Source organism: Magallana gigas, chromosome 8 (assembly GCF_963853765.1).
Source record: "Magallana gigas chromosome 8, xbMagGiga1.1, whole genome shotgun sequence".
Taxonomy (NCBI): Eukaryota; Metazoa; Mollusca; class Bivalvia; order Ostreida; family Ostreidae; genus Magallana; species Magallana gigas.
In genome coordinates this window covers 6,405,414-6,432,691 of record NC_088860.1, presented here as the reverse complement: position 1 = coordinate 6,432,691, position 27,278 = coordinate 6,405,414, and the positions used below count along the sequence as shown (strand labels likewise).

At 33.6% G+C, this 27,278-nt stretch overlaps 1 protein-coding gene and 1 long non-coding RNA gene across 17 annotated transcripts; one reads left to right on the top strand and one right to left on the bottom strand.

Annotated features, from left to right (window-relative positions):
* Positions 1-427: 427 nt before the first annotated feature.
* LOC117690326 (uncharacterized) lies at positions 428-6,239 on the bottom strand. Its single transcript, XR_004602411.2, has 2 exons — positions 5,841-6,239; positions 428-674 (listed from the first exon to the last, which is right to left on the bottom strand). It is a non-coding gene; the product is annotated as an uncharacterized lncRNA (long non-coding RNA).
* Positions 612-27,278, top strand: LOC105343549 (rho guanine nucleotide exchange factor 7). Of its 16 annotated transcripts, none has more exons than XM_034474242.2 (23): positions 613-760; positions 6,814-7,196; positions 9,800-9,923; positions 12,769-12,869; positions 13,171-13,265; positions 13,567-13,662; positions 15,079-15,201; positions 15,386-15,521; positions 15,719-15,778; positions 16,023-16,103; positions 16,329-16,478; positions 16,792-16,867; positions 16,950-17,083; positions 17,326-17,397; positions 17,550-17,730; positions 18,078-18,128; positions 19,390-19,482; positions 20,647-20,691; positions 21,649-21,747; positions 22,176-22,268; positions 24,003-24,087; positions 25,118-25,172; positions 25,881-27,278. In XM_034474242.2, the coding sequence occupies exons 2-23, from the start codon at positions 7,125-7,127 to the stop codon at positions 25,998-26,000; spliced, it is 2,142 nt and encodes a 713-aa protein (XP_034330133.1). In that variant the 5' UTR covers positions 613-760; positions 6,814-7,124; the 3' UTR covers positions 26,001-27,278. The 16 variants fall into 16 exon arrangements, with proteins under 16 accessions (XP_065924043.1, XP_034330133.1, XP_034330132.1 ...); XM_034474241.2 differs by having other exon boundaries at positions 15,070-15,201; XM_066067978.1 differs by lacking the exon at positions 20,647-20,691.

Sequence of the window (27,278 nt, the reverse complement as noted above, 5' to 3'; positions counted from 1 at the left end):
CACGGCCTACAGGCCTCTTGGGCTGCGTTCAAGATCGTACATCAGCTATAAAAAGCGTAGCCGCTAATATAAGTCGTAGGTATCTACATGTAGGTTTATTGTACGGACAGCTAGGTTAGCCGCTAGGTCTCTGGTTTGAAGTTTGAAAAATTCATCTATACATTAATTAAATAAACATAATTTGTTAAAATGTACATGTTAAGTTTACACGGTGTTAGATGTATTATTTTATAACATTATAACTTATAGGATGAACAAATATACGAAATAAGATAGATTTGTTACAAAGTGGTATAGACATCTTGAATTTGATGCTTAACATTAAATTTGAATATCTATATACGTAGCGGCTAGATTAGCTTCAATAGTGTAGATGCTACGTAGCCTTAGTGCTCAGCTATGATCTTGAACGCAGCCCATGTTTGGAGAAAACCAATCGTTGATTTTATTCATATGACCAGATGACTATATAAATAGTATTTTAACAATAAAATTTAATACAAAATGAGTGAAAACATAAGATATAATTGTATTGTTAGGAGTCCGAACTATTTCGGCATGGCACTGCCGAAAACTGTTCTCATCAAATAGATGTTGACACGTCCCCCTAGATTAACAGGTATCAAATACACTTCCGGGGTGACGTCACTTTCAATCAGCTTCCGCCATTTTAGCTGCAAAATAAGAGAAAAAGATCAAACACTAGACGAAAGAGAAAGTTGCGACTGAATTGGAGTGTGTGCGAAATGGATCTCATCTGGTGAATCTTTATGATGTATTTTCAATTAATATTTATCATCGTGTAAACAGCAAACTGTGCTATGCCACATGCGATAGAGCACAAACTGTGTTTGATTACAAAAATGCAAAGGTTATGTGTGCTGTATATGTCTACAGTATCAATATAATATCGTCGATTAGAACGTCTCTCTGCGTCGAAGGTGAAAAGAGTCCTTAATCAAAACGTCACATTAAATTATTCACAGTAGGTGTCGAACTGCATGGGTATTTCAACTACTACAGATTTTGACATTCGTCGTCATTTGTTCATTTTCACGAGAGTCTTAGTGACAAAATCAGAACTCAGCAGGTTTATTAGAATCTTTAGATGGCTTATTTCTTATGAATTAAAAAGTTCTACTATCAAGTCAAGGAACTTAATTAATTAATTAATGGTGGTATCAAGTTTAATTATATTTGCATAAATTCTATGAAGGTCTATTGCACATTTTCACTCGGTTACGGGGTGTTTCGCACCTAAATATGTTTCATGCTGAGGTGGTTCGCACCTATTCTGTTTCGCGCTGAGATGGTTCACACCGTGATGTTTCGCATTGAATACAATTTCTTAACATTGAATGATTTATGAAACATATATTATATACATGTAAAAGTAAAGTTAATGTAGCCGGTGTCAGTATAGAATGAACATTGACATATTATGTAAACATGAATTGTTAACAAATAGTTTTTTTATGGTATATTACAAGAATATTGATATAAGTAAATAAGAAAATAAATTTTAAAAAGTCACATGAGTAGGGCCATATCTTAATTACTTAGTTGTATTTGCTGCTTAAAATAGTTTAAAAATTAATCCAACGAGAAATATTTATACTATAAAAAAAATAGAATTGTTTTACATATACTTAATTATACAAACAATCGTTTGCAAGTTATTATAAAAAATAATTTATGAATTTCTTCTAAACTTACCACTATGTACAAGATCTACAATAAGTGTGTCCCTGAATATTTATCTCATTCAATAAATTGTATGTCATTCTCCAATGACATAATTATTAATTCATAAATATATGCGCGGGGGTGTTAAGGAAGCATATGGATTCTGAGTTACATGTAATTTCGTGATATCACAAATCTTGGTTATTATGTACATATTCAATTATCTAAGCAATGAAACGTAGACCAATAGCAAATAAAAATACTGAAGTCAATTTTTTTTTCAGAAATTAGTTTGTATTACGTAGATTGATACATTGATGACGTCATGACTAAAAGTTGAATGTCGTGTGAATTTGATCGGAAAGCATTGTAAATATATTCAAAACATAACTAATCTAAGAACTCTAATAAAGTATTGCAGTGTGATTTATCGGGAATTGAACATAAGAATACTGGGGGAGATGTTAGTTTTATCAATCATTCGCTAAAAGGTATGTAAATTTGCTTTTATTTCTCGGCCAGGCTTTCCTCTGTCGTTGTTTACGATATAAAAATCCGACTAGAACAACACTACCCCGCATATATTGAACTTTGAATTTTATATGTATCGTTAGTTTGATCAATGCTTAAAATGAAAAGTGCTGCTAGAATCCCATGTTGTGTGTTGTTTTGATGCAACTTGCCGTTTTCCGTGCAAACTTTATAAAAGTTGGGAAGGTTTTACGAGAACTGGATGAATAACTATTGAATTAAGAAAAACATAGGATTCTAGCAGCAGTTTTGATTAAACTGAGATGTTTTGCCTTCACTTGGTATGTTTATTTTATTTTGGAAACCGCGGGGTAGTGTTGTTCTATCTCATTTTATGTTAAGGAATATACGTATGCTATTTATAGTTGTCACGTGATAATGCACCAATGTGGCAGTAATGTACTACCCGATTTTATTGCACTTACATCTATTTCAAAGGATAATACTAAGTTTTTGATCGTATTCAAAATAGTTATTTAATTTCACGGTTTTGAATATAACAGTCAAAATAAGACGCTAAATTGCCCATATGCTTCCTTAACACCCCCGCGTGGGAACGGAAATAATCAAACAATATCACACATGCTAAAATAGTACAGTAGTTTAATGGATGCAGAGGGGGTAATGCAAAGTTTAAAGCAGAAAAGTTATGAAATTAAATTGTCCCCACCTTTAGATCTGTGGTACTAAATTACGGTACCTGCAATAACACCCCTAATTGTTCATAAAAATACAGGTAAATCTCAAGGGAAAGAGTGCTATAATTGTTATCACAACACAATGAATACTGGTACCTCTTGTTCTGAACCTATATAATAAGGCCATGGCTTCTAAGGCTTCATACCCAACGAAATGAAAAAACGTTATACTAGCGGCGCATATATAAATGCAAACACCGTTTCAATGTTTTTTATAACTTTATATTTCAATTCTTATATAGGTTATAATTAATTTCAGAGCAATAATAACACAAGAAAAATATCTTAATACAGTGAGATGTTTTGCTCCGAGGGAGGTGCGAAACATCGAGGAGCAAATCATCTCAGTGCGAAACAGAATAGGTGCGAACCATCCTGGATTCTTTACCTCTGACTGTCCTTTAATGAATTTCACAGTGAAATACAACTTTGGCTGTTTATTGATGTAATGAACTATAAATATTTACATTCATTATTAAGAAACAAGACTGTGTTTTAAAGTTGATCAATGGACGATTAATGTAAAATATCTACTATTCAGTTTCTTTTGAGATAAAGTATCTACAAAATCATATATATGTCATGACTGTCATTATTTTCCTCTATCTATATATTTATATTTATATATAATTAAAATGATCAATTTCTTGTTGGCCTACTTGAAAAGTCAATTTACACCCTGAAAAAAACCCCCAATGATCTTGGACAGAATAAGTGCAATGTACTGTATCATTTAAATATGTATCTTTATGTGGGTTTATATAAGGCAGAAAAATTATTGCAGATTACTATAACAGTTTTAAAAACAAAGCTTTTTTTCTATTCAATAAGCTGTAGTACAGTAGCAGATAGCAGTTCTAATCTTATTTAGATTGTAGTTTATTGTTCATTGATTATAATTCCTACATTCTTTCCAAGAAGTGTACATAGTATGTGTATTGAGGTACGAAATGACTTTTCCAGTCTGTTGGCAATGTTTTAACACCATTTATGCAAATAGCAAGCTAGTCAAGCTAGCTGAATTCATACTTGGAATATTAACATCAAAGATCTTGTAAGATGCATTTGTTTTCTGCCTTTCCTCTGAAAGTAAGATTGGATGCAGTTCACAAAAAACTCTCTATCTGTCTGGTTAGTCTGTCTGGTCAGTCTGTCTGTCTCTGTCTCTCTCTCTCTCTGCTAAATCAGCCAAATCAATATTTTTTTTAAACTTTTGAGCCTATATTAGATAAACTTTGCAAACTTTGTACACATATTCACGTACAGATTTAGCTGGGTTCGGTTATTATTATAGTCAGTCAATATGATAATTTTTCCTGACAAAATAACTATTATATTAAGTGGGGTCAACTGTACATGCATTGTACAACTTGCTCAGTCAGGGTACCCATGTAGAATTGTGTAAAATAATTGTATGTCATAATGAAAAAGTGTTCTTTTTCTAAAATTTGGTTTCATTGTTCATGAATTTGGTTGAGATTACAACTGTACCAAATTTTGAGGCAATTGTTCATCTACAAGTCATTTTTGCTTTATATATATTTGGAAATACATGTATATGAACATAGATGTACCGATATTCACACTGTAGTTTTCAGTTTTTGACTCTGCTATGTGGTAAGCAGAGTTTCCCTGTTTCCTTGTTTTGATCAAAGTTCAAGTCCAATCTATCTAGTTCTTGATTTATTTTAAACTTGTGAGATCTAATTTGATTGGTATATATCCGTTCTTATTTGCTTGCATTTGGGTTTAATATTGATTAATAAAATCAGTTTTATAGTGTACAATTTTTTAATTGAACAAGGCTGTGTTAAGTATATGTTTAGGGGTTATCTTTCCTTGGAGTCTGCGAGATTGTTTTGCATTTTAACATTATAGTGGCGTTTACCAGTTTAAAGTACTTTTGATAGATTGTGGTAGTTGCAATTAGTGACAGCATAGTTACAATTAGTGACAGCATAGTTACAATAAGTGACAGCATAGTTACAATAAGTGACAGCATAGTTACAATTAGTGACAGCATAGTTACAATTAGTGACAGCTTAGTTACAAATCGAAGAATCTTTGATAGGTAGTGTTATAAACTTAGAATTTTTCAAGGATAAAATTACTTCTGATAAAATAGCAATTTTAACATACGGTAGTAAGTTGTAAAAGGGTTTTTTCATAAAAGCTAGGAATAATATGAAACAAATGGCCTCATAATTGAATCTAAACAAAATTCCTGGCATACAGTTCCCCAGATTTAATCATATGTCATGAGTGTATAGTATATCTTGTTTAAAAGGTTAAGTGGTTTACTTTTTGCATTTTGATCCATTCAATGGCTGTCTTTGTCACATTTTCATGTTTAACTTAACTTAATCTTGGCAACCCATAAATATTTAATGCTCATAAATTGAATTTTTGAGATTATGGCTTAGTAGCATAATTCTATATTTTGAAAAATCACTTACACTTTATGATTCATAATTTTGATAAGAAAATATGCATTTTTAATTCTAAGAAATTTTCATTTCAGTAAGTTAAATTTTTTATTGTATGATAAGATTGGTTTTCGAGCATGCAAGGATCATGGGGTGTACAAATTTAGATTACCAGATTAGGGGAGGGGGTGATAAATTTCACTTTGAAAATAAAATGTTTTAATGACCTTATTAGAAATGAGTGATTAACTGAAGCCGTAGATAATAATTATAAATGTTTTTTTTCGAATGCTAGTAGTTCACACTAATAGTCACGGAATATGAGATTTAATTTTGTTCACAGTTTCAAACAGTGGAAATAAACTTTAGATATATGAGTCATTCAGCGAGATCATGAATCACTCTAACTTTTTAAAAAAAATACACAGATATGTACACAAATTTTGTTAAACTAGATTACATTGAATTTTTAATTTTGAGGAACTGAGAACAGTCTTACCTTTGATCCAGTGGTATAGGTCCACTAGTTGAGTGGAATCTTGCATGTGCAGATGGAGGGATGGAGAGGGTGCTCTGGTCTTATCACTGAGATCTAATGATGGAATGCCAACTATTTATAGCTAGAGCATCACCCTCTTGTTTTCTTGTAATATGCAGTTAATTTCACGAAACACTTAACCATGCTAGCGCAGCCTTTCTTGCAAGGAAAATTACATTTTCTCTGCTGATTTCAGACGGAGAAAAAAAATTACAAAACTTGGGGAAACGTTATGAAATTTTTATTTATCGAGTATTAAGGATCTGAGTTGCAGGGTAGTTGAGGGCAGTGTTGGTATTAGCATGTGGAAGATGATCAGTAATTGGAATTCTGGTAAGAGGCAGTGGATGCATGTGTTATCAGTAGTTTTTCATGATTGGTTCCCTAATTGTCCCCTTACGACCCCCAATTATTGAAAACATGAAAGACATCCAATCAGTCCTGGAAATCTTTGGATATTCTGGGGCTCCCTGAAGGGAACTAACTGATATCTTATCAAAGGGTGTTTTTACAAATCCTAGAATTTTAGTGTATGATGAACTGTAATGTAATTTTTTTGGTGAAAGATTACAGGCAGCTGTGTGTTATATGGTTTGTTTGAAGTGCTGAAGATTGTTAACATTTTTTGGATTACCAATATTACCCCTCAAATGGGCCTCAAAACAATCTCCTGCTGCTGGAGGCAGACATAAGTAAAGATGAAACTATGAGAGGGAGATGGGATATCTTGTTCTGTATTGAAGATCAGGATTTTAAAATAGGGAGCAAATACCTGATAACCTTTGAAGCTAGATGTCTACATTTAGTTAACATACGTGTACTGTAGTCATGGCAAGCCAAAGTCATTTTAAGAAGAAGAAAACCCGAAGTCAAGAACTGTCGGAGGATTTCGATTTGATTGTGAATGAAATTAATGATTTTATTGCTATTTTAGAGGAACAAGGACATAAGCCAAGTGAGCCCTTGCCTCTGGATACAGGACAGATAGAACCTGACCTCGATTCGGAGAGTTCCTCTCTGTCGCTGTCCCCACGTAACACTGTGATTCACATAGAGGACACTGATCTCTTCCTCCAGCATCAGGAGAATTCCGAACCGATCTACGAGTCATTTGATGAGGTCCAAGAATGTCCGTATGAATCGATTCAGAATGTGAGACCAAAACCAAAGGCTATAGCCACTGCCAACCTCATTCCTCAGGCCTACAAGCCAATACCCAAGCCTAAACCTCTCAACCTCAGGAGGATGGGCGAGCCAGGGAATCCACCCAAAAGGGTCAAGGCTATACACAACTACAAGGGCACAAATAATGATGAGGTAAGCTGTCACCATTGGTTCAATTACATTTTCTTAAAAGAAGACCATTATTTATTATTGTTAATTATCAAGCTCATATTGGTTCAATCCAATTTTGAAAATGTCCAAATCCTATATTTTCTCCTAGATTTTCACATTGTGGCATAATTATTGTTGTTACGAGTAGAGTGATGTAGACAAATAAACGATGTCAAGCACCTGTTTTACCTGAAGCTTACGTCAGTTAGCTAAGCTTTTCTGTTTGGCATCCATCACTCCGTACCTCTCAGTAAGAGTATTGTTTCAAGGCAAACATTTTTTAACGTTTTCTACATTTTCTTCCTTGGAGAATTTAAGGAGGTGTGCCATGTGTCTTTTTTCCAATATTCTTTGTTTTTTCTACACAAATCATAATGATGGGAATTGTAGATGATTCTGAACTCAAAAAACAGTGGCAATATTTGAGATGATTTGGTTTAGCTTTATAGATTATCGAAGACATCTTGCAGAAAAGACACCTGTTGTGAGAGGGTGTTTATGAATTATGCCATTTTATTTATCGCTGAGGCTTTTTTACGTTGAGATGAGAGCATTTTGCTGTAACGCTCTGGCTCTGAAATTATCAATGTTGATATCAGCTGTCATATTCCTGCTTGTTTTGTTTCACCCCTTATTAATGGGTCAGGGTGGTTCTCACTTTTCGGGGAGGCACCAGATAAGGCTAAGCCAAGTCATAATGTCAGATCCATTAAACCACAGTCTATCCAGATTAAAAAATGGATTTACTGCATTTTTAAGTAAACACAAACATTGTTTTGTGTTTTGATGTGTGTGTGTATATATATATATATATATATATTAATTTAATTTGGACTGTTACATTCTGCTTTATTTATTTAAGTACCGTAAATATATATATATATATATATATATATATATATATATATATATATATATATATATATATATATATATATATATATATATATATATATATATATATTCTGCAGAAAACTCTCATCAAACTTCATAGAGATGGTTAGAAACAGTATAGATTAATACTCAACATCATAAACAGCTAAATTTAATTTTGTTTTTATTTGTATGACTTTGTCTTTAGTTATAAAAAAGTATTTATTGTAATCAAGGAATCTTTTGTATGATAATAAGTAGTTATTATTTATTCAAGAAGGAAATATTTGTCTATATGTAACAACTCAATTTCAAAGCTTCAAATAGGATATCCTTTTGATAAAAAGAGGATCGATTTTTCCAAAGATTTTTTTATTTGTATGTAGCACGGGGATCTGATGAACGGTGGTAACACAGAATGACTACCTATCTACTAGATAAGGAGGTTTATGGGTTGATTGGAGTATATTGGGGATAAAGAAGGAGATAACAGGATTAAATTAGCTCTCTTCCTGTATCAAAGACATAATAAAAAATTGTTTATCTTTTAAAGCCTAAATAGGTCAGATTTTGTTGTTGATTTATAGTTTTAAATGGTTTTAGAGTCTAATAAAACTGAAATGAAATGAGGCTTAAAGTTTCAGGAAATCAAATGGTGCATCAGGCCTGATCTATCTAGTTTTTGGTCAGTGTTAATAATTTTTGTTTACAGATGTTAACAAATAGAGAAACAGGTTGCAGATTAGTGCTACAAATTCAAGAGTCAGTAAGCTCCGTGGAGTAAGCACTGGAATCTCCTGTGCTGAGGCTAGTAGAGGTGTTGTGTTTACTCGGTCTGTCTGACTAAACACGTTTTCTCTGGGGATGATGATGATGAGGCAGTAAGCCACTGCTACAGTATACAGTGAGTTATGAGGGGCGTCCAGCAGAGATGGGTCGTTCCCCTCACCCTAGCCAATCTTTGATCTGTTTGAGTGTCTACTTATTTCACTAATGTGATTAAAAATGAATTCCTGACAGGTGCTTGTGATTTCACAGACATGCCTTTTGTACACATGATAGCTCTAATCTGTTTTGTATACAATCGTGGGGCCTCTGTAACAGCTAGTGTTATTGCCACATCTTTTGCCAGGGATGCATTAAGTACTGGTAGCTTTATGACTAAGGTTTGCTGGTATTCAGGGAATCGGTCAGTTTGGTGTGATAGAGACAAAGTGTCTACAGATCAAGGATCAGAGGGCATTTGGTTTCCATCAGTAAATCAAAAAAATAAATACACTGTATCTTTATTCCCACCTTGTTATGGTTTTAGAACCCCACAGATATATTCTTCATATTTTACTCTGAGCATTATTAAGGCAAATTCTTAGTGTCTTAGTTCATGCACTTGCACAAGTATTGAAAAATAAATGAATATGTTTCATTTTTTGTGATTTGTATATAGATGCACCTTCATCTCAACAAGTGGAGCATTGTCCTGATATATCAACTGTGGATTGCCATTCAGTCTGATGAAAATCATTCCCCCTTAAACAAGGACCCATTTTTTTGAAATGATCAGAAACACTTTGGTACAGAATACTTAGTGCAGTTAGTAATATGTGCACAGACTGGTATAAACTTTTCAGATCCCATGTGGTGTGGGATAATCTGGATGGCTGATCTATCATGTGTTACAACCTGTTAAGCTGTATGGTTTATTTCTCCCACAGCTCTGTTTGATGAAGGGTGACATAATCACAGTATCCCAGACCATGGATGGAGGCTGGTGGGAGGGGACCCTCAACGGCAAGACTGGCTGGTTCCCCAGCAACTATGTCAAGGAGCTCAAGTCAGGTACGTAATAAGTAACTCAACTCAGCTGTGCCCTGTGTAGCTCAAGTCAGGTATGTCTCCTGTATAAAGTCAGGTATGTACTAAGTAGCTCAAGTCAGGTATGTATTAAGTAGAGGTTAGGTAAGTTATGTCTCCAGTATAGCTCAAGCCAGGTATGTCCTGTGTAGCTTAAGCCAGGTATATATTATTTGACTCAAATCAAGTAATCTATGCATTGCATAGCTCAAGTCAGATAAGTCCTTTGTAGCTCAGTTCAGGTATGTCCTTTGTAGCACAAGCCAGGTTTGTCCTGTGTAGCTCAAGCCAGGTATGTCCTTTGTAGCACAAGCCAGGTTTGTCCTGTGTAGCTCAAGCCAGGTATGTCGTCTGTAGCTCAAGCCAGGTTTGTCCCTGTGTATGCCACCCACAGCAGCATGTCCCTTTATCATCTGCTGTCTCTCACACAATCATTAACTATGTTGTTTCCTCCGTAAGCTATTTATAAAATGGGTTTATCAAAGAATTTTTTAAAAGTATTTATGCCTTGAAACTTGTGGATTTTGGGAATTTGAAGACATTGTTTTCCCTCCGCTGTGTTTAACTTGTTTTTATTTCCTGCCTCCTTATCTCTCTGTTTTATCATGATCGTTCTAGATCAAGATGAAACACAGTCTGTTCAGCATTTCTTGCAGACACTGAGTGCATGAAGATTTTTAGGTCACCTGAGTCACTCAGGTGACCTATTGCAATTGGTCTTCGTCCGTCGTCGTGCGTTGTGCGTCGTGCGTCGTGCGTCGTGCGTCGTGCGTTAACAATTTTACATTTTTAACTTCTTCTTGGAAACTACCAGGCCAATCGTTACCATTTTTGGTGTGAAGCATCTCTATGGTAAGAAAAATCTAAATTGTGAAATTTATGGCTCTACCACCCCTGGGGTGCCACGGGCGGGGCCAAATATGCAAAAAAAGCCAAATTTTCAAAAATCTTCTTCTCTACTTCCACACATGTGAGGAAAAAACTGAATGCATGGTTATGATGTCCATGAGGCCCTCTACCAAAATTGTGAAATTTATGGCCCCTGGGTCAGGGGTTCTGGCTCTAGGGTGGGGCCAATATGGCCAAATAGTAAAAATGTATTAAATCTAAGAAAATCTTCTTCTCTACTCCCATATATATTTGTTAAAAACTAAATGCATGGTTATGATGTCCATGAAGCCCTCAACCTTAATTGTGAAATTCATGACCCCTGGGTCAGGGGTTCAGGCTCTAGGGTGGGGCCAATATGGCCAAATAGTAAAAATGTATTAAATCTTAGAAAATCTTCTTCTCTACTATCATATATATTTGTTAAAAACTAAATGCATGATAATGATGTCCATGAAGCCCTCAACCTAAATTGTGAAATTCATGACCCCTTTGTTAGGTGTTCATGCTCTAGGGTGGGGCCAATATGGCCATATAGTAAAAATATATTAAATCTTAGAAAATCTTCTTCTCTACTCTCATATATATTTGTTAAATACTAAATGCATGATTATGATGTCCATGAAGCCCTCTACCTAAATTGTGAAATTCATGACCCCTGGGTCAGGGGTTCAGGCTCTAGGGTGGGGCCGATATGGCGAAATAGTAAAAATATATTAAATCTTAGAAAATCTTCTTCTCTACTCCCATATATATTTGTTAAAAATTAAATGCATGTTTATGATGTCCATGAAGCCCTCTACCTTAATTGTGAAATTCACGACCCCACGGTCAGGGGTTCAGGCTCTAGGGTGGGGCCGATATGGCCAAATAGTAAAAATGTATTAAATCTTAGAAAATCTTCTTCTCTACTCTTATATATATTTGTTAAAAACTAAATGCATGATTATGATGTCCATGAGGCTCTCTACTAAAATTGTGAAATTCATGACACCTTTGTTAGGTGTTCATGCTCTAGGGTGGGGCCAATATGGCCAAATAGTAAAAATGTATTAAATCTAAGAAAATCTTCTTCTCTACTCCCACACATGTGGGCAAAAAACTGAATACATGGTTATGATATCCACAATCTCCTTTACCTAAATTGTGAAATTCATGGCCCCTGGGTCAGGGGTTCAGGACATGGGGGGGGTGGGGGGGGGGGCAATATGGCAATAAAGTGTAAATGCATATAATGTTTAAAAATCTTCTTCTCTATTCTCACACATCTGTATAAAAAAAAAACGACTAATAATTATGTTTACCAGGAAGTCCTCTACTGAAATTTTAATTTTCATGTCCCCTGGGGTATGGGTTTTGACTCTAGGGCAGGGCCAAAATGGATGTATAGATGTTAATGCATATAACGTTAAAAAATTATCTTCTTTACTCCCACACACCTGAAAGGAAAACTAAATTCATTATTTTGTAGACCAGATCTTTTAGTTTTTCACCAAAATTATAGGTTTCACAGCTAGTTCTTTTTGAATTAAATGTGGTTGTCATTACAAATTTATAATTTTTCTACTCCAGTATGAAACCTAATTAATTAGATGCATATATGAGACTCCATGACAAGTTTGTGTATTGGATATATGCTACTCAGGTGACCGTTAAGGCCAATTGGCCTCTTGTTTTTCTTCCTAATTGAATTTTATCAATTTAGAGCTTCCTGCCTTTGTATTCAGAACTGTCTAAATTTCCCAACAAATGGTTTTATTTACCATTAAACAAGCAATATTTTGTTCACACAGCAGAGAAAATTTCTTGTATATTTATGAAATTATCTGATAGCATATGAAAATAAAATGAAAGAGCTCAGAATCGTTGAAGGCATTTATGCTTTACAAACTAATCAGATCATGGAATGATACTTACGACACATGTGTTTTTGAATTTCCAGATATTGTAACACAAGATATCCCAGGCAAGAGACAGTCAGGGGCCCTCAAGGGGGATGTCCAGGTCTATAAGCGTGAGAGCATGCAGTATTACCATAATGTGGTAGGCATATCCTTCACCTCTCCACAGACATTTTGCTTTTGATTTATGCAAAATATGATTATATAAATTTATTAATTTCATGCATTTTATTTTGATTATTTTATTGAAATTTGTCAGATAGGGTGCATATATTATACTATCTATATACATGTAAGTGCACTATTTTGATTTATCAAAATTCATAAAAACTTGACTGCATGGTTAAAGCAGTGTTACAATTTGATACCTGGCTGTAATATTGATAGATGTCTGTAACTGTATAGTCTTTTTGATTTTGACATTTGGTTCTTGATTATTTCAGGTTTTGCAAAATGTAATAGAAACAGAGAAAACTCATGTCCAAGAATTAACAACAGTGTTACAGACCTACATACAGCCCATTCATAACTCTTCAATGTAAGTATGGTAGATAAAACAGTTTCAAGTACATTGTATTGGTTAATAAAACAGTTTCAAGTATTGGTAAAAAAAGAAAAAAAACCAAAAAAACAAAACTGGTATTTTTTAAAACAATGCATATTTGTTTTAATCTAAGCATGTTGGTACAATAGTTAAATAGGAGTAAAACTCGGCTTGCCCACAAAGAGTACACAAACAATACACAGACATGCTTGTAGGATTCAAACGGGCATTACGTAACTTTATAATTTGAATGAGAGTAATTAGAGTCTGTTCAATTTTCTTATTTTCTCCCCAGATTAACCCCCACAGAGTACTCTCAGCTGATTGGTAACTTGGAGGAAATCTTAGCATTCCAGAACACATTTCTCTCAGCAATTGAAGAGTGCATGAAGTGAGTAAAGGAATATTGGTCATTTATACCACTCATAATGCTCTACAAACTATGTCTCTTTTGTCAATATGATATGCCAACAAAGTTGAAGATCACATTTATTTTTGTGACTTGAATCTCTTTGATAACATTTGAGGTAAACAAGATGAAGATATCTTGTTTGGTAGTCTTATTTCAAGTCTACGGCTCAGGTCAGGTGTACAAATGAATGCAGTTGCACTTAAAGGCATGTTTAAGGGTTATCAAATTCATAAAAATAAAAGCTTAAAGTGAAATGTCATAATTAAATTATTGAAATAATGATAAAGACTGGACAAAAATACAGAATATATAGATACATTTATAACCAGTACATATTAAAATAAACCAGTCCAATACTAATGTTTATCATCCATTCAGGATAGAGTAGGGTACATACTGTATGTATTCCAAAAGAGAAGAAGGTGACAGTTTGTTTTGTTCTTACACGTAAAAGAAGATCAAGATATCCTATTGGTGTCAGATTGACCCGGTTTATATATAGATGGAAGGTTTGCTGGCTCCTCTCCATGTCAGACCATCTGTCTCACGCTGAGGTGTTACACCAAATTATTGTTATCTAACATCAACTCTCAGAACAGGTGCTTCTTTGTAGCTGCTTCAGAATAATCATCAGTCTTGGCAGTCATTGCATAACAGTGCTAGTGTGAGGGGTTGAAATAATAATGGGAGTTATTTTGCACTACTGTGTTCCTGAATTCATCAAAGATGTTTGCATCATGAAAAGATAGTTTTGCTGAGAATGGGATGGTTCAAGTGTATTGTTTTGTTATCTGGAAGAGGAAATGATTAGGCATGGGAAAACAAGAAGGAAAACAGAATGAAAGTTCCTGATTCATAAAGCACACTGTAAATTAAGAAGGCTGGATAGTTGTGGCCATTTTTAAGCTACAAGCCTTTAATTCAATTCAATTCAATGGTTTATTGACATCACCATGTTGGCATACAGTCAAAATGAAATCAAATGACAGTCAAAAGAAAATTATAACATATGTGTATTATACAATACTTCATAGTCCCTGTAACTGTTTTCAAGCCTTTAAAGGAATAGCCCTGTATAAAAATGAAGGAAAATATTTAAAATTAAAAGCCAAAATTATTTAGATTTTTTCTTTATTAAATAATAGCTTATGGCCAAATTAACATATTTAAAAGGTTTAAGGCAGATCTGATGGTTAATTTGTTGACCAACCAGCTTCCTTAAAACATAATGAGTAAAATTGCAGTGGTTTCATCATTAATATGTTTCACGTAATGATATATAGATTTTGATTCAGATATATATGATATGAAAATTTCTTTGGTTTCTGTGTCTATTCATTGTATGATACTTGTACTTGAGATTCACAGATATTTCTGTGTGTTCTGTAATTGCAGACAGCCTCCTCACCAGCGCAGGGTGGGAGGGGTGTTTCTGAAATATGCCCCCCGTGTGAAGGAACTCTACATGGCTTACTCGGCCAATCATCCACAAGCTGCCGCAATTCTACAAAATAAACGGTAAAAAAAATAAAATTGAGTAGCTGTCTGTTGAAAAAGAGCTGGCTATTTTGTAAAAAAAAATCTTATCCGTACATGATTTTTTTTTTTAATATGCTACTAAATAATAAGAGCAATACTTGTTAAAAATGAACAAAAGATAAGTAATTGAAGCATCACTTTTAAAAGAAGTTTTTTATCTTAGGGATGATTTAAATAAGTTTATGGAATCGATTGGTGCTACAAAAGGAACAATGACCTTGACTACAAATCTGTACAAGCCTTTTACCCGGTTAGACAAATATCCCAGTCTTTTGAAGGAGTTAGAAAGACATATTGAGGTTGGTAGATAAGATATTTTTTCATTGAACATACGAACGTCACTGTAGCAATAGTTGACCTTAAGTATCTGAAACCTTAAATTAGCTGCACCACAAGAAGTTTATTAAATGCAAGGAAAAAAGAGAAACTCAAAATAAATATCAATGTTTTAAATCAAACATTTTTTATTTGAAAGATGCTATAATTATGATTCTAGGAGAGCCATATTGACAGAGGGGACACTCAAAGAGCCATATCAGTATACAGGGAGATAGCAGTGAGTGTGTTAACTTTATGTATATTGTTTGTTAACAAAGGTTTTATGAACTTTCAGTATAACCTACTTGAAAAAGTAAAGAAATTGTACATTAAGATACATTATAGATACCAGGTTCATTGTACCATGCTAACTGTCTAATAAATGTAGCACATGTATGATAAAATAATTTCTTTATTGTCACAAAGTCAGTGGCCTCTGTCTAAATGATTATTACATGTGACATTCGCTGTTTTGTTTACAGAATGCTTGCATGGAAGTCAGGAAGTGTAAAGAGATGGAGTATGAGATTCTAACAAGTTCAATAAAAGGATGGTCAGGGGAGGTAATGTATTCCAGGATTTGATGTTTGATTTCAGATAAGCCTTGGGGTTTATTGAATAGATGTGCATGTACATGTAGAATATTCCATTGCTGAAGATGTAGATATCTGTTTGATTTTGCATGCACCCTTTAAATCTGTTCTCAAAATGATGTAACAGTTTATAAAACACAATATAATGCACCAGAATGCATTGCATACTTGAGCCTTCATGTATATTGCCTACAGGAAATTGCCAAGCTGGGGGAGGTGGTCCGACTCTCCCAGGTACAAGTGACCTCGCTGAGTGGGGACAAGATGGACAGGATCTTTGTGTTGTTCCCCAGTCTGCTGGTCATGCTGTCTATGAGTCCAAGACTCAGTGGATACCAATACGAGGTCAGTTATACACGAGTCTCATTGGACTCTTCTTGTTTCTAGTCGGTGCTCTGAGTGTACTTTAATGAGTCTGTCTGAGGGTTGTTGGCTCTCTTTATGTTTGTGTTCAAAGTGACCATTTACAAAGATTACTCCATTGTTAATCTATCTAGACACATGACTATTTGTAAAATGTGTATGCTGTTGTGTAGTCTGTCTGCAGTCCCTGAGGACAATGGTTTTAAGTTTTTCAGACTGGCTGATTTAATAATTGATTTTCAAAAAATTCACACTCTATCATGTATTTGAAAGTGGACATTTTTATTTTATTTAGGGCAAGCTGCCATTAAGTGGAATGACTATAGGCATAATCGATGATGAAGAAATGGAGTGCTGCTTTGAAATATCAGGTACAAATAATAGAAATTTTACTTTTAATTATTTCTATGAATTTAAGGACCTCATTCACTTGTGTTTGTTATGAACCTGCAGGTAACATGATAGAGAAGATAATAGTGACCTGTGGTAGTCCAATGGATGCCTCGGGATGGGTGGAGGCCCTGGGGAAAGACCAGGCCCAGGTGACAGTGATGAATGGACCCAGTAGTAAATCTCAAATCACACAGGTGTGTAGTTGTTTATTAATGTTAGGTAATTGTGGACATAGATCTCTTATATCTATGCAAATATAGTATGAAGTAAAAAGAATTACTTCAAGGTGTACTACTTTACATATAGAGTCAAGAACTTGTAATTAATGTTTATCAATATACATTGCACTTGCCAATTTATGAAAACAACCTTAAGTAGTTTTATTTCTGTCTATATATCATCTATCAATTATCTATTCTATTAATTATTTTTTCAGGAAAATCGCCTTCTGCCTAATTCCAACACACCAGATATAGATATGGCAAAACAGATTACAACCTATGGGGAGGTATAAAGCATTGACAATAAATGATTCTTCCTAACTAGGTTTTAAGTACCATTTTTCTTGCAGATTTTCATGCACAGCCTAGAAAAAATTTAAAATATCAGTAGGTAACATTTTTCCTGTAAACTTGGTTTTAAGTACCATTTTTCTCGCAGATTTCTACGTCTCAACCCAGTATAAGTTTACTGACCCCTGCAAAGACCGCTCTGGTGACACATTCCACCTGGACCATGTCCTGTCTCCGCCCATCCCCACCCCTCAGGCAGCACCTGCCCTGTAAGGAGGACCTAGTCAGAAGTCCACGCATGGGTCGCAAACCAGTACGGCGGAAACCCGGTAATGTTCCATCAAGTGAAGCAGATATGTGTAGCACTATCATGGGGGGAAAACTGTATATGTTTGAGATAAAGTTACATATTAGGGCCAGGTGGGAAGCTTTCCAACTTGGATGATGTCAATTAAATGAGATTGATAAAAAAAAGACAGAATATATCTTAAAGCAACTTGTGAAAATTAATATTAGTTTTGAATTCATCAGAAGTGAACAAGGAAATCAAATGTATGGTGAATCTTATCTTCATTATACTAGTGCATTTGATCAGAATATCTGTTCAACATATACGTCAATAATGGATTGACCTCCTGTTTCATAATTTGATAAGACGAGTATTTGGTTTTCTTAGTGCGGACCCACTCTCAGGATGAGTATGATTACAAATACAAGTGGCGACAATGTTAGTTTTATTTTTCTTGTATGGAATGTTGTCATGCATATTTATAATATTACAATAATTATTGCAAGTTATTGCTTTTTTGTCCAACAGTGAAACTCTCAATTTCAAAAAACAAAAGCGAAAAATACCATCAGCACTTACCAGTAATACATTGACTTTTTTTAAAGCTTGCTCTTGACATGAAGCTTAATTTATATATGACATGAACTCTTTTTAACCCCCTAAATATGGAATTGAAAAAGTTTCACTGCCTTCTCCAGAATTGATGTTGTCATGTTGTGAATGTGTATGTTCTGTATGCATACTATGAGCATTAATTTTTAAGCACCTTTTAAAATATGCAATTATTTTAGTTTGGTTTTCTTTTCTTTTATATGCCTGTCAGTGGACAATCCGTTTATTCATATTTTTTTTCCCTATGTCTGTTCGTTTGTATTTACTTTATTGTATGGATTACATCTTGCACAAATGGAGACCTAAATCCATCAAACTTTGTCAGATCATGCATCTTTGGAGGCTTAAAACTAAATGATTGTGTCTGTCCCAATTTCTGCCAGCGTTTCACATCCAGATCATATCCTCAGGCCTATACGGTCATCCAAACACCTTTTTTCAAGTGCAAATCTTGGGAGGGAGATCTTTTGTGACTTAAGGAGGTCATGATGACCTCTTGCTCACTTTGAAATTTCTAAGGCAATGTCCATCAAATCTTTTAGTTTGGCATAACTTGTGATCTGGCTGTGCACTTTCTGGTTTTTTAATGTTTACTTGTGGATGTTTTCCTATATCAGAAATATTATCTTGAGAAGTTGTCATTGATCTTATTTCCCCCCCATTTTTGTTTTTTTCCCCTGCAAACTATACATGTATTTATATATTGCACGTCATCAAAAAAAAAGTTTAAAAAAAGGCATTAAACATGTCCCTTGCATGACTCACATTTTTTGAATATCTTTTTTTTTTCATTTCCTTTTTAACAAATAATACATGAGCAGCTTTCATTATTCTGTCCATCAGTTGTCTCATTTTTTAGATAAATCTTGTTAAATAATATTTACGTGTGAAAACAAATACATGTAGTACTTATTTTCTTGATTTTCAAAAAGAGAAATTTAAATAATCATGAAAATGTAAATAAAATGGACTTTAGACAAAGTAGATTCAGCCTGGCATGTACTATACATATGTAAAGATTTCATGTTATATACAATAATATTTAAACTTTATTATTGATTATTTTTGGTTCTATTTCTCTGGATAGATGATCCAAGAACAATGGAGGAGGATGCACTGATTCTGAAGGTGATAGAGGCCTACTGCACCAGTGCTAAGACCAGACACACCGTCAACTCCTGTAAGTACTGGGGGATGGTCACTTCTGGGGGTCACCAGGGGGTGGGTGTAGTCATGTGTAATGTGTGCTCATTTTCTGGGGGTTATTTATTCATGTTCATACATGTTGATCGGTGTACAGACAAATGGTATTATTGTCAGCTGCTGCCTTTGCTCTTTCAGATGGTTTTTTTTTTATCACAGTATGTTTGCATGAATATTGGAATGAGTATTTTATAAGATGATATAATTGTTAATCAATCAATGGGTCTCCAAATTGTAAGAGTATGCATGTATTATTGTTGTTTATCTGTGCAGAATTTGATATTTGTATTGCATCTTCTTGTTGTAGCTTATTTTTTTTAAACCTTGTTGTTTTTCAACAACTTATCATGAAAATTTGTTTTTATATCATATCTGTTGTGAACTAGTTTTACATTTATTTGTTTGTTTTTTTGTTTCACATATAACATATCATCTTCAATTTTGTTTATTTTTCCGTGAAGTGAAAGAAACATTTAGACAGTAGCATTTTCTGATTTGTTGTTACAAGTTACTGATTGTTTCCCTACAGTGTAACTTGATAAATCCTAACTCACAGTTTAACCATCTTCATTATACTGTTACTTAAACATATATTCTGCAACCTGCTTTGTTCATTCTGTGAATGAAACAGAAATTGAATAAGCAAGTTTCATTTTGTACTGGCATTGTCTTGAATTATGGATATGAAATAACTGTTGTGTAATGTGTTTTACATGAAAATAGTGTGCATGTGTGTTGTAAAGAAAAGATTGTTAAAAAATGTTTCCAGCAGATGAAAGTATTGATGTTGTAGAAACTAAATATTGAGCTTTCAATGTTGTTTTTAAAATTGAAAATACAGTCAAACTTCGTTATCTCAAACTAGATGGGGCTGTTGAAAACTTTGAGATATCCGAGTATTCAAGATATTCAGGGTAAAATGCTTAAAAATAGGTGGTTGGGACTTCGACATATCCGTTGTATTCGAGATATCAGTGTTCGAGATATCGAAGTTCAACTGTAATTAATTAGAGAAAAAAACATGTAAAAAGTATAACATTAGTTGTCGGTAATGAATTAATACTGTTGTTGTGGTACACAGACATGTTTGGCCGTAGGTAGTAATTCTAGTTTTTTGTTTTTATCAATGCTGCTCGTATAGTGGACTTGAAAAAGCTGCGTCTGAGTGCGGATGGAACAGTTGAAGGTTACGGTGACACACTTATTTCCCCCGAATCGGAGGAGTATCGTTTTGTGCATGGACACCAGGGCATGATTGGGGGGTTTTGTTGTGCTTCATTTCCCATAGCAAAGGGACTGGCCCGAACAATTAAGCGACTTTGAAGTTGTCTTAATTTACAGTTTTGCTGGAAAATAATCTTCAGTTTATGATAAGGTCATGTTTGTAAGAGACAACCACAATGGTACCAATGAAGACATCTTTCAGGAGTCCTAAATTTATTAAAAATTCTTGCTAATGAAAACTGTCAATGTGCCATATTCACAATCAAGCCTTATGCAATGATTTGATAAACTTTCATGTATGAGATAAAGTTTCTCTATGCCAGGAATGACCAATCATTGTTCAGATTTTTTTTTAATATGAAGATAATTTTAGTAATTCATAGCATAATTACCTAAAGTATTTGACATTTTTCATGCTTAAGGTTTCATTTACTTTCCAGATGAAACAATTTATGTTTTACTTATCTTCACTCAGCACTAATTCAAAGTTAATTTTTTTAAATTTGTAGACATGGTGTAGGGTTAAAATAAAAAGGCTTTTGAAACTTTCGAGAAAAAAAATTTCCAATGGGTTAATTGGTTTTTTTTTCCATTTTTATTGAAAACTTGCAAAACTTTTTGAAAATTTAATCTAAGTTTGCAATTGTTCTGAGAAGTTGTGACACCTTTCACCTTTTCTCATTCTCTGAATATTTTTATCCTGCAATTAAATTTTTAACTTTCATTACACTTGCTTTTGTAAAGCTAGGTTTAATCAAAGAATGCAAACAAGACTCCTAGCCTTGCTTTTCAACAGGGAAGGGGAAATAACATCAGAGTTTTTCGATGTACATAAACATGTGTATCACATTGTATTTTTGTCCAGCTTTTGCTTGGTACTGTGGCTTTGTGAATGAAGACATTTGTCTATTTGTTGTAGCTATTGCTAAAGAAAAATTTACTTTGGTGAGACCCCTCCCTAACCCTAATCTTGGTACCATTAATGAAAGTGTCAAGAAGGCGGACGTTGCCGTCCAAGGTAAAATTCTATCAGGTGTAACCCTCCCTGCGGGGGAATATCTGACCCTCTGTGTTTTGTTACATTGTTTGTTTTCTTTGTTTTATTTTGTGTGATTATGAGACATTATTTCTTGATTAACTAGAAGATGTGTATAATATTAGATATATGGTCATCTTATTTTTTTTTTTTAAGAAATGACAAGCTGTTAATTAAATATGCATGTCTCTGATTTTGTGAACAGATTGAATTTGTTTTAAAATTACATTTTAAGTTTTGCGTCTGATTTATCAATCATCATTTCTAACATGATATTACACTGATTATAAACTGATATTGTATGATTGAAACATGAGAATTGTGTATATATTGTAACAAACAGCAAAGATACAGTGGTTTTGTAGATTTATAAGTCCAAAGTTGTAACTGTTCTTCTCTTTGGTGTACAGCATTACCTAAGGAATCGGTAAACATAGTCAAACCATTACAGTCAGAGGGTTCGGGCACCCCCAACGTCATACGGCGGGATGTCGGCATCCAAGGTATTCTGGGAATGCTGACGTGTGTAGTTCCCAAGTGATGTCACCTATTTTCTGCTCCTAATCGTCATGTTTTACATCTCCTTTCCATCGCTGATTTTCATGTACATTCTAAAGCAAATCTATTCTGGTCAACTCCACATCATCCACAGTTAAATTACATACTGTAGATTCCTATTTAAACGCGAGGAATAAATATCCGCACCCTTTGTGGTTTTTAAAATCTCCCCCTATTTTTTTGAGAGTTGAGAACTATAAGAAATAAGAACAAAAGTTCCTCGTGTGCAATTTTATATTCTCACGATTTGATACAGCGGGATTGCGGAACTCGCGTAACATAAGGAATTTACAGTAATTAACTGGTAGGGCAAAATGCCAACAACCCAAATGTATTGATAAGCAAAGTCTCCTTTTTTTCTCCCCTTTCCCCATCCCTAAATCAGTTCCCTGCCTCTCCCATTTGATCAAGGTGACAGTCACTTGGGAGTGTTGGTTAACAGCATGAATCAACTATGTTGACTTTGTTTTGATAGTTCAATATACTACCAGTAAAAATCAGCATGACTGTGAAGATGCCAGCCACACGCCCAGTGGCCATTAACTCTCCATCACTACTGTGTAAACACCAGAATAGGCCAACATAGGATGTCATGCTTCCGCTTTATTCATTAGAGTACTAACTCTTAGACAGACAATTTGTAATAACCTGAGTGAGTGTTTTAAATTGCCTTGTACATGTATATGTTACATATATTTTTAAAAAAACCATGGTACATGTAATATATCTTTCTGGTACACATAAAAATGAAGAATATTTGATAATTATTAGCTATATAGATAAAAAAAGTTTAAGTACAGAACACTGATCTGTGAGATTATTTCTTTGTGTTAATATATATATGCAACTGTGTAATTCTTCTTTTAATATCTGTTTTGTAACTTTGTTTAATAAACTCCATGGTACATAAACCAATTGAAGGTTTCTTGTAATGATTTAAGAGCATGGTTTTGAGATTTTTTTGTTGTTTTTAGTTTATTTTTAATTAACTTGCATTCATTTTTATTTTCGTCTGTGTTTGTAAAGTATAGATCCAGTAATATATCTGTTGTCTGATAAAGTGCATGCACAGAAATTATCGAAATAAGGAAATAGACATATATTTCCATTTATTATTGATGTTTTATTTCCTTGCCCTTCATATTTAATCTCTATGTATTTTTAATTTTGTTGCCCTATTTCTTTAAATAGTTGACATGGTAAAATCTCTTGATTAATAATGGCATTTCTTTGCAGAAAAAAAAAATTGGTTTTATCAGTAATATATTGGATCAGATTATGTTCCTTTTGTGTTTAAACTTTACCAAATACCAGTGGTTCATAGTTGTTGTACAATATGTATGAAATGTCTCTCCATTCTTTTCCATTTTAAATATTTTGGTTGTCTGGTTTTTAACATTTAAGGTCTTGGTGAATTTAGAAAACAAATATCTTTATTTTGTCTTTTTATATACCGATACCTGTTTTAAGAATTCTTTTTCCCTTGGCTAAAACAGAGAAAGTAATTTTATCATTACACCAATATCTTGTCTTTTTCAAAAACGGATTTTTTTCCTTTCAATATTTTGAAGATAAAGCTATAAATGTTGTTTGCCAAAGTTCTTCCATCATTTGTGTGTGCATGCTGGTTTTGCTTTGTGTTTTGGTGTTGATTTCCTGTTCTTTGATGTTGTACACAGCTTTCGTGACCAGTCCACACGTCCTGATGCCAGAGGAGGAGAAGATTATAATGGACGATGGAGACCCCTCCAACCTCCAGGAAAAGTGAGTCCGATGTGTAAACTTACATGTAGAGCTTGTTACATTTTCCATGGTGAAGTTACAGTTGTATAAAATTACATGTCCTTGAATTTTGCCATTTAATAAATAGATGGTTTTATTTTTACCTGTACAGTAAATGTAAGGTAGCGACAAAACGACTACTTTCACCCAAAAATGCACTAAACAGAAAACTCGATATAAATTATATGTGAAATAGGGCACTGTGGTTTCATTAATATTCACGGGTATCAATTTTCGTGGATAAAGAGAAACTCAGTTTCAGGGATGCGTAAATTCGTGGCCTTTGACCCTATCAGTGCAAACTGTTAGTAAATCTTGCACTTCAATGAACATAAATTTCATGGATAAACTTTACAACGAAATCCATGAAAATTGGTATTCAACGAATATTGATGAAACCACTGTATTTGTTTCCTTAACAGATTTTTTTAATGTTTCCACTGCTGGTTTCTTGCTTGTAAAAATATTACAGTAAAACTTCCCTTGAAACAAAGCTATTCAAAAACCTGACATCTGATTTCACATGATTCCTTGATATCTGGTGATGCAATTGGATATCACATGATTCCTTGATATCTGGTGATGAACTTGGATATCACATGAATTCTTGATATCTGGTAATGAAATTGGATATCACATGATTCCTTGATATCTGGTGATGTCAGACACAATGTTACACTGAGTTGACAGAAAAATTGTGTTATCAAAAGTACAAAAACAATGGAATCCGATTTCTAAAGCAACATGCTCAAAATGTGGATATATATGATATTACATGTAGTTGGATAAGACATTTATCTTACTGTGATTTCTCTGATTCATTACTCTATAGAAAACAACTCAGATGATACAATCAATACCTCAATACTCTTAATGGCTATATGGTTTATTCAATTAATTCAAAAATTAAGATTTCCTGAACTTTTCTCTAAGAGTTTAGAGTTACCAATCTTTAAAGTTACATGTACCATATGCATTATTTGAAATTAAGGTTTTTCCTTGTTTTTTTCAGAACATTGGTGGACACAGTTTATTCTTTGAAGGACCAGGTTCGGATGTTAGAGAAGGTAATTATCATTAATGTAATGTACGCTGAAAAAGAAAAATTGTATGTGAATGTTAATAGATCTAAGTGACTGAAACATTATTACATGTAGTAAGTAATTTCTTGAAAATGAGACTATGAGAATGCAGTGCCAACTACCAGAATAGTATATGTACAAATGCTAAAACACTATCACTGATTTTTGCTTCAATTGTCACCAGGCTAACAGGTGTGTGACTGGCAGTCAATATATCGGGTCTCAATAACTCAGTGGTCTGAGAGCTGGCATGGTACGCAAAAGGCCCTGGGTTCGAGTCCTGGTTGAGACTTGACTTTTCACCACCTGTTACACAATCAGCAAGCACAATAAGATATATCTGCATTGAAAAAAGTTTTATTTATTGATTAACCAAAAAGCACTGATTGTCATTGTCCATGATTTCAGCAAAGTCTACTAAATACAATAACCAGTGTCTCTGTTCCATTTATATTTTGTGGTCAAAAATTCATTACACCTTCATTCTCTTAAATCTACCAGATTTAGAAGATAATGTTGTTATGAAATATAAATGTGTTTTTTCAAAATATCTGTACACTTGATATTTTTTGTGTCTGCGACTGACATGAAACAATAGGAAATTGATAATTTACATTCTGTTTCCTTAATGGACTAATTTTTTTGCATGCATTACCATGGAATTGTTTTTTATTGCTTGATTTTTTTTTTCAGGAGCATAAAAAAATGAAGCATGATTTGGAAGAAGAAAAGAAAGCAAGAAGGCGGTTAGAGAGCAGCATTAAAAAATCCATGAAAAGCAACAACCTTATATGGGAAGAAACGCCTACATAGGCTCATTATTAGGGATTCAAACTTGATAAATATGTTCAATTTATAGATATGTGTAGTGTTGTTTAAGACTAAGCTGCAATGATAGTGCTGGTTTTGAAGAATCCAACTGTGTTATTAATTGTGGAACTAAGAATGCATCTGAATATAGGAGAGAAAACAAGACATGGAGCAGGGAGTGAATTTTTAATGATAAGTTTAAAGATATTTTTTAGAATTTAATTTTTATGTCATCTCTTTAGAATGGTTGTATGGTACTTGGACCAACATAACTTATAAACAGTGCTTTTTTGCGAGATTTATTTATCTGTCATAATATTGAAGTCCAATACATACATGTACATCTGTCTGAGAAATTGTGATTTATTTTATGGAATATTGATATTGTATAATGTAAATTGATATTTCTGTTCAATTCTCTCATTTACAGAGATATTTCTAACAAGGAACTATTAATATTATTTAAACTTGTTGTGAATCATCGAGATATAACATATTCACAAGACTACATTCTGTGTATTTTACAGAGTATGCTTGCATTTATTACCTGTTACAGATTAAAAATACAGTGAATGTGCTTGTTCAGGTTTAGAGTGCTACACATTTGAAAGCATTTCGTTTCTGTTTAGGTTTAATTTTTTAAAACCTTAGAATATTGACATTCAGTGTTTTTTAAAGTTTATTAAAATTTCAACATTCATTTCACATAATCATTGCAAAAATCATTGTTTTTATTATAGTTTTAAGATTGATAATTAAACATTATAACAGTATTACAATAAATTATTATTTATCATGCAAATTTTTACATGAATTGAAATGTACATTTCTTGCAAGTATCTGAGCATAATATGTATTGCCAGCAATGTGGTTGTGTAAATTTTTGTGTCATGTGCCTGAAGCATTGATTGCTTCAGTGAACAGATATCACCGTTCTATAGGTGATGGAGATTGTACTTCATTGTTTAATGTGCCAAATATGAAGATTTAGGGGAGGCAGGAAACTAACCTAGTGTTTTTAGATGAACATGTAATTTAAAATTTGCTAGTATTTGTAATTAAGCAAAAAAAATATTAACTTACTGCTATCTATGTATATATCTAGAGAATGTTGATAAAAATATGAAAGAACAAGAAACCGAACTCTGTAATATTCCTCGACGTGCAATACACACAACAATAGAATTTGATGTGTATTTAATTTGTCTCCTGACTTGTAGTGTGCTTTTTGAAAATGAACAAACACATCACAACCAAATGTGAATAAAATATCAATTTAAA

Bases quoted from the DNA above. Each gene is read 5' to 3' on its own strand.
- LOC105343549 (XM_034474241.2), top strand. From the start codon at position 7,125: ATGGGCGAGCCAGGGAATCCACCCAAAAGGGTCAAGGCTATACACAAC. The intron at 15,779-16,022 runs GTGAGTGTGTTA...TTTTGTTTACAG, and splicing joins CAGTATACAGGGAGATAGCA to AATGCTTGCATGGAAGTCAG. The intron at 22,269-24,002 runs GTATTCTGGGAA...TGTTGTACACAG, and splicing joins GCGGGATGTCGGCATCCAAG to CTTTCGTGACCAGTCCACAC.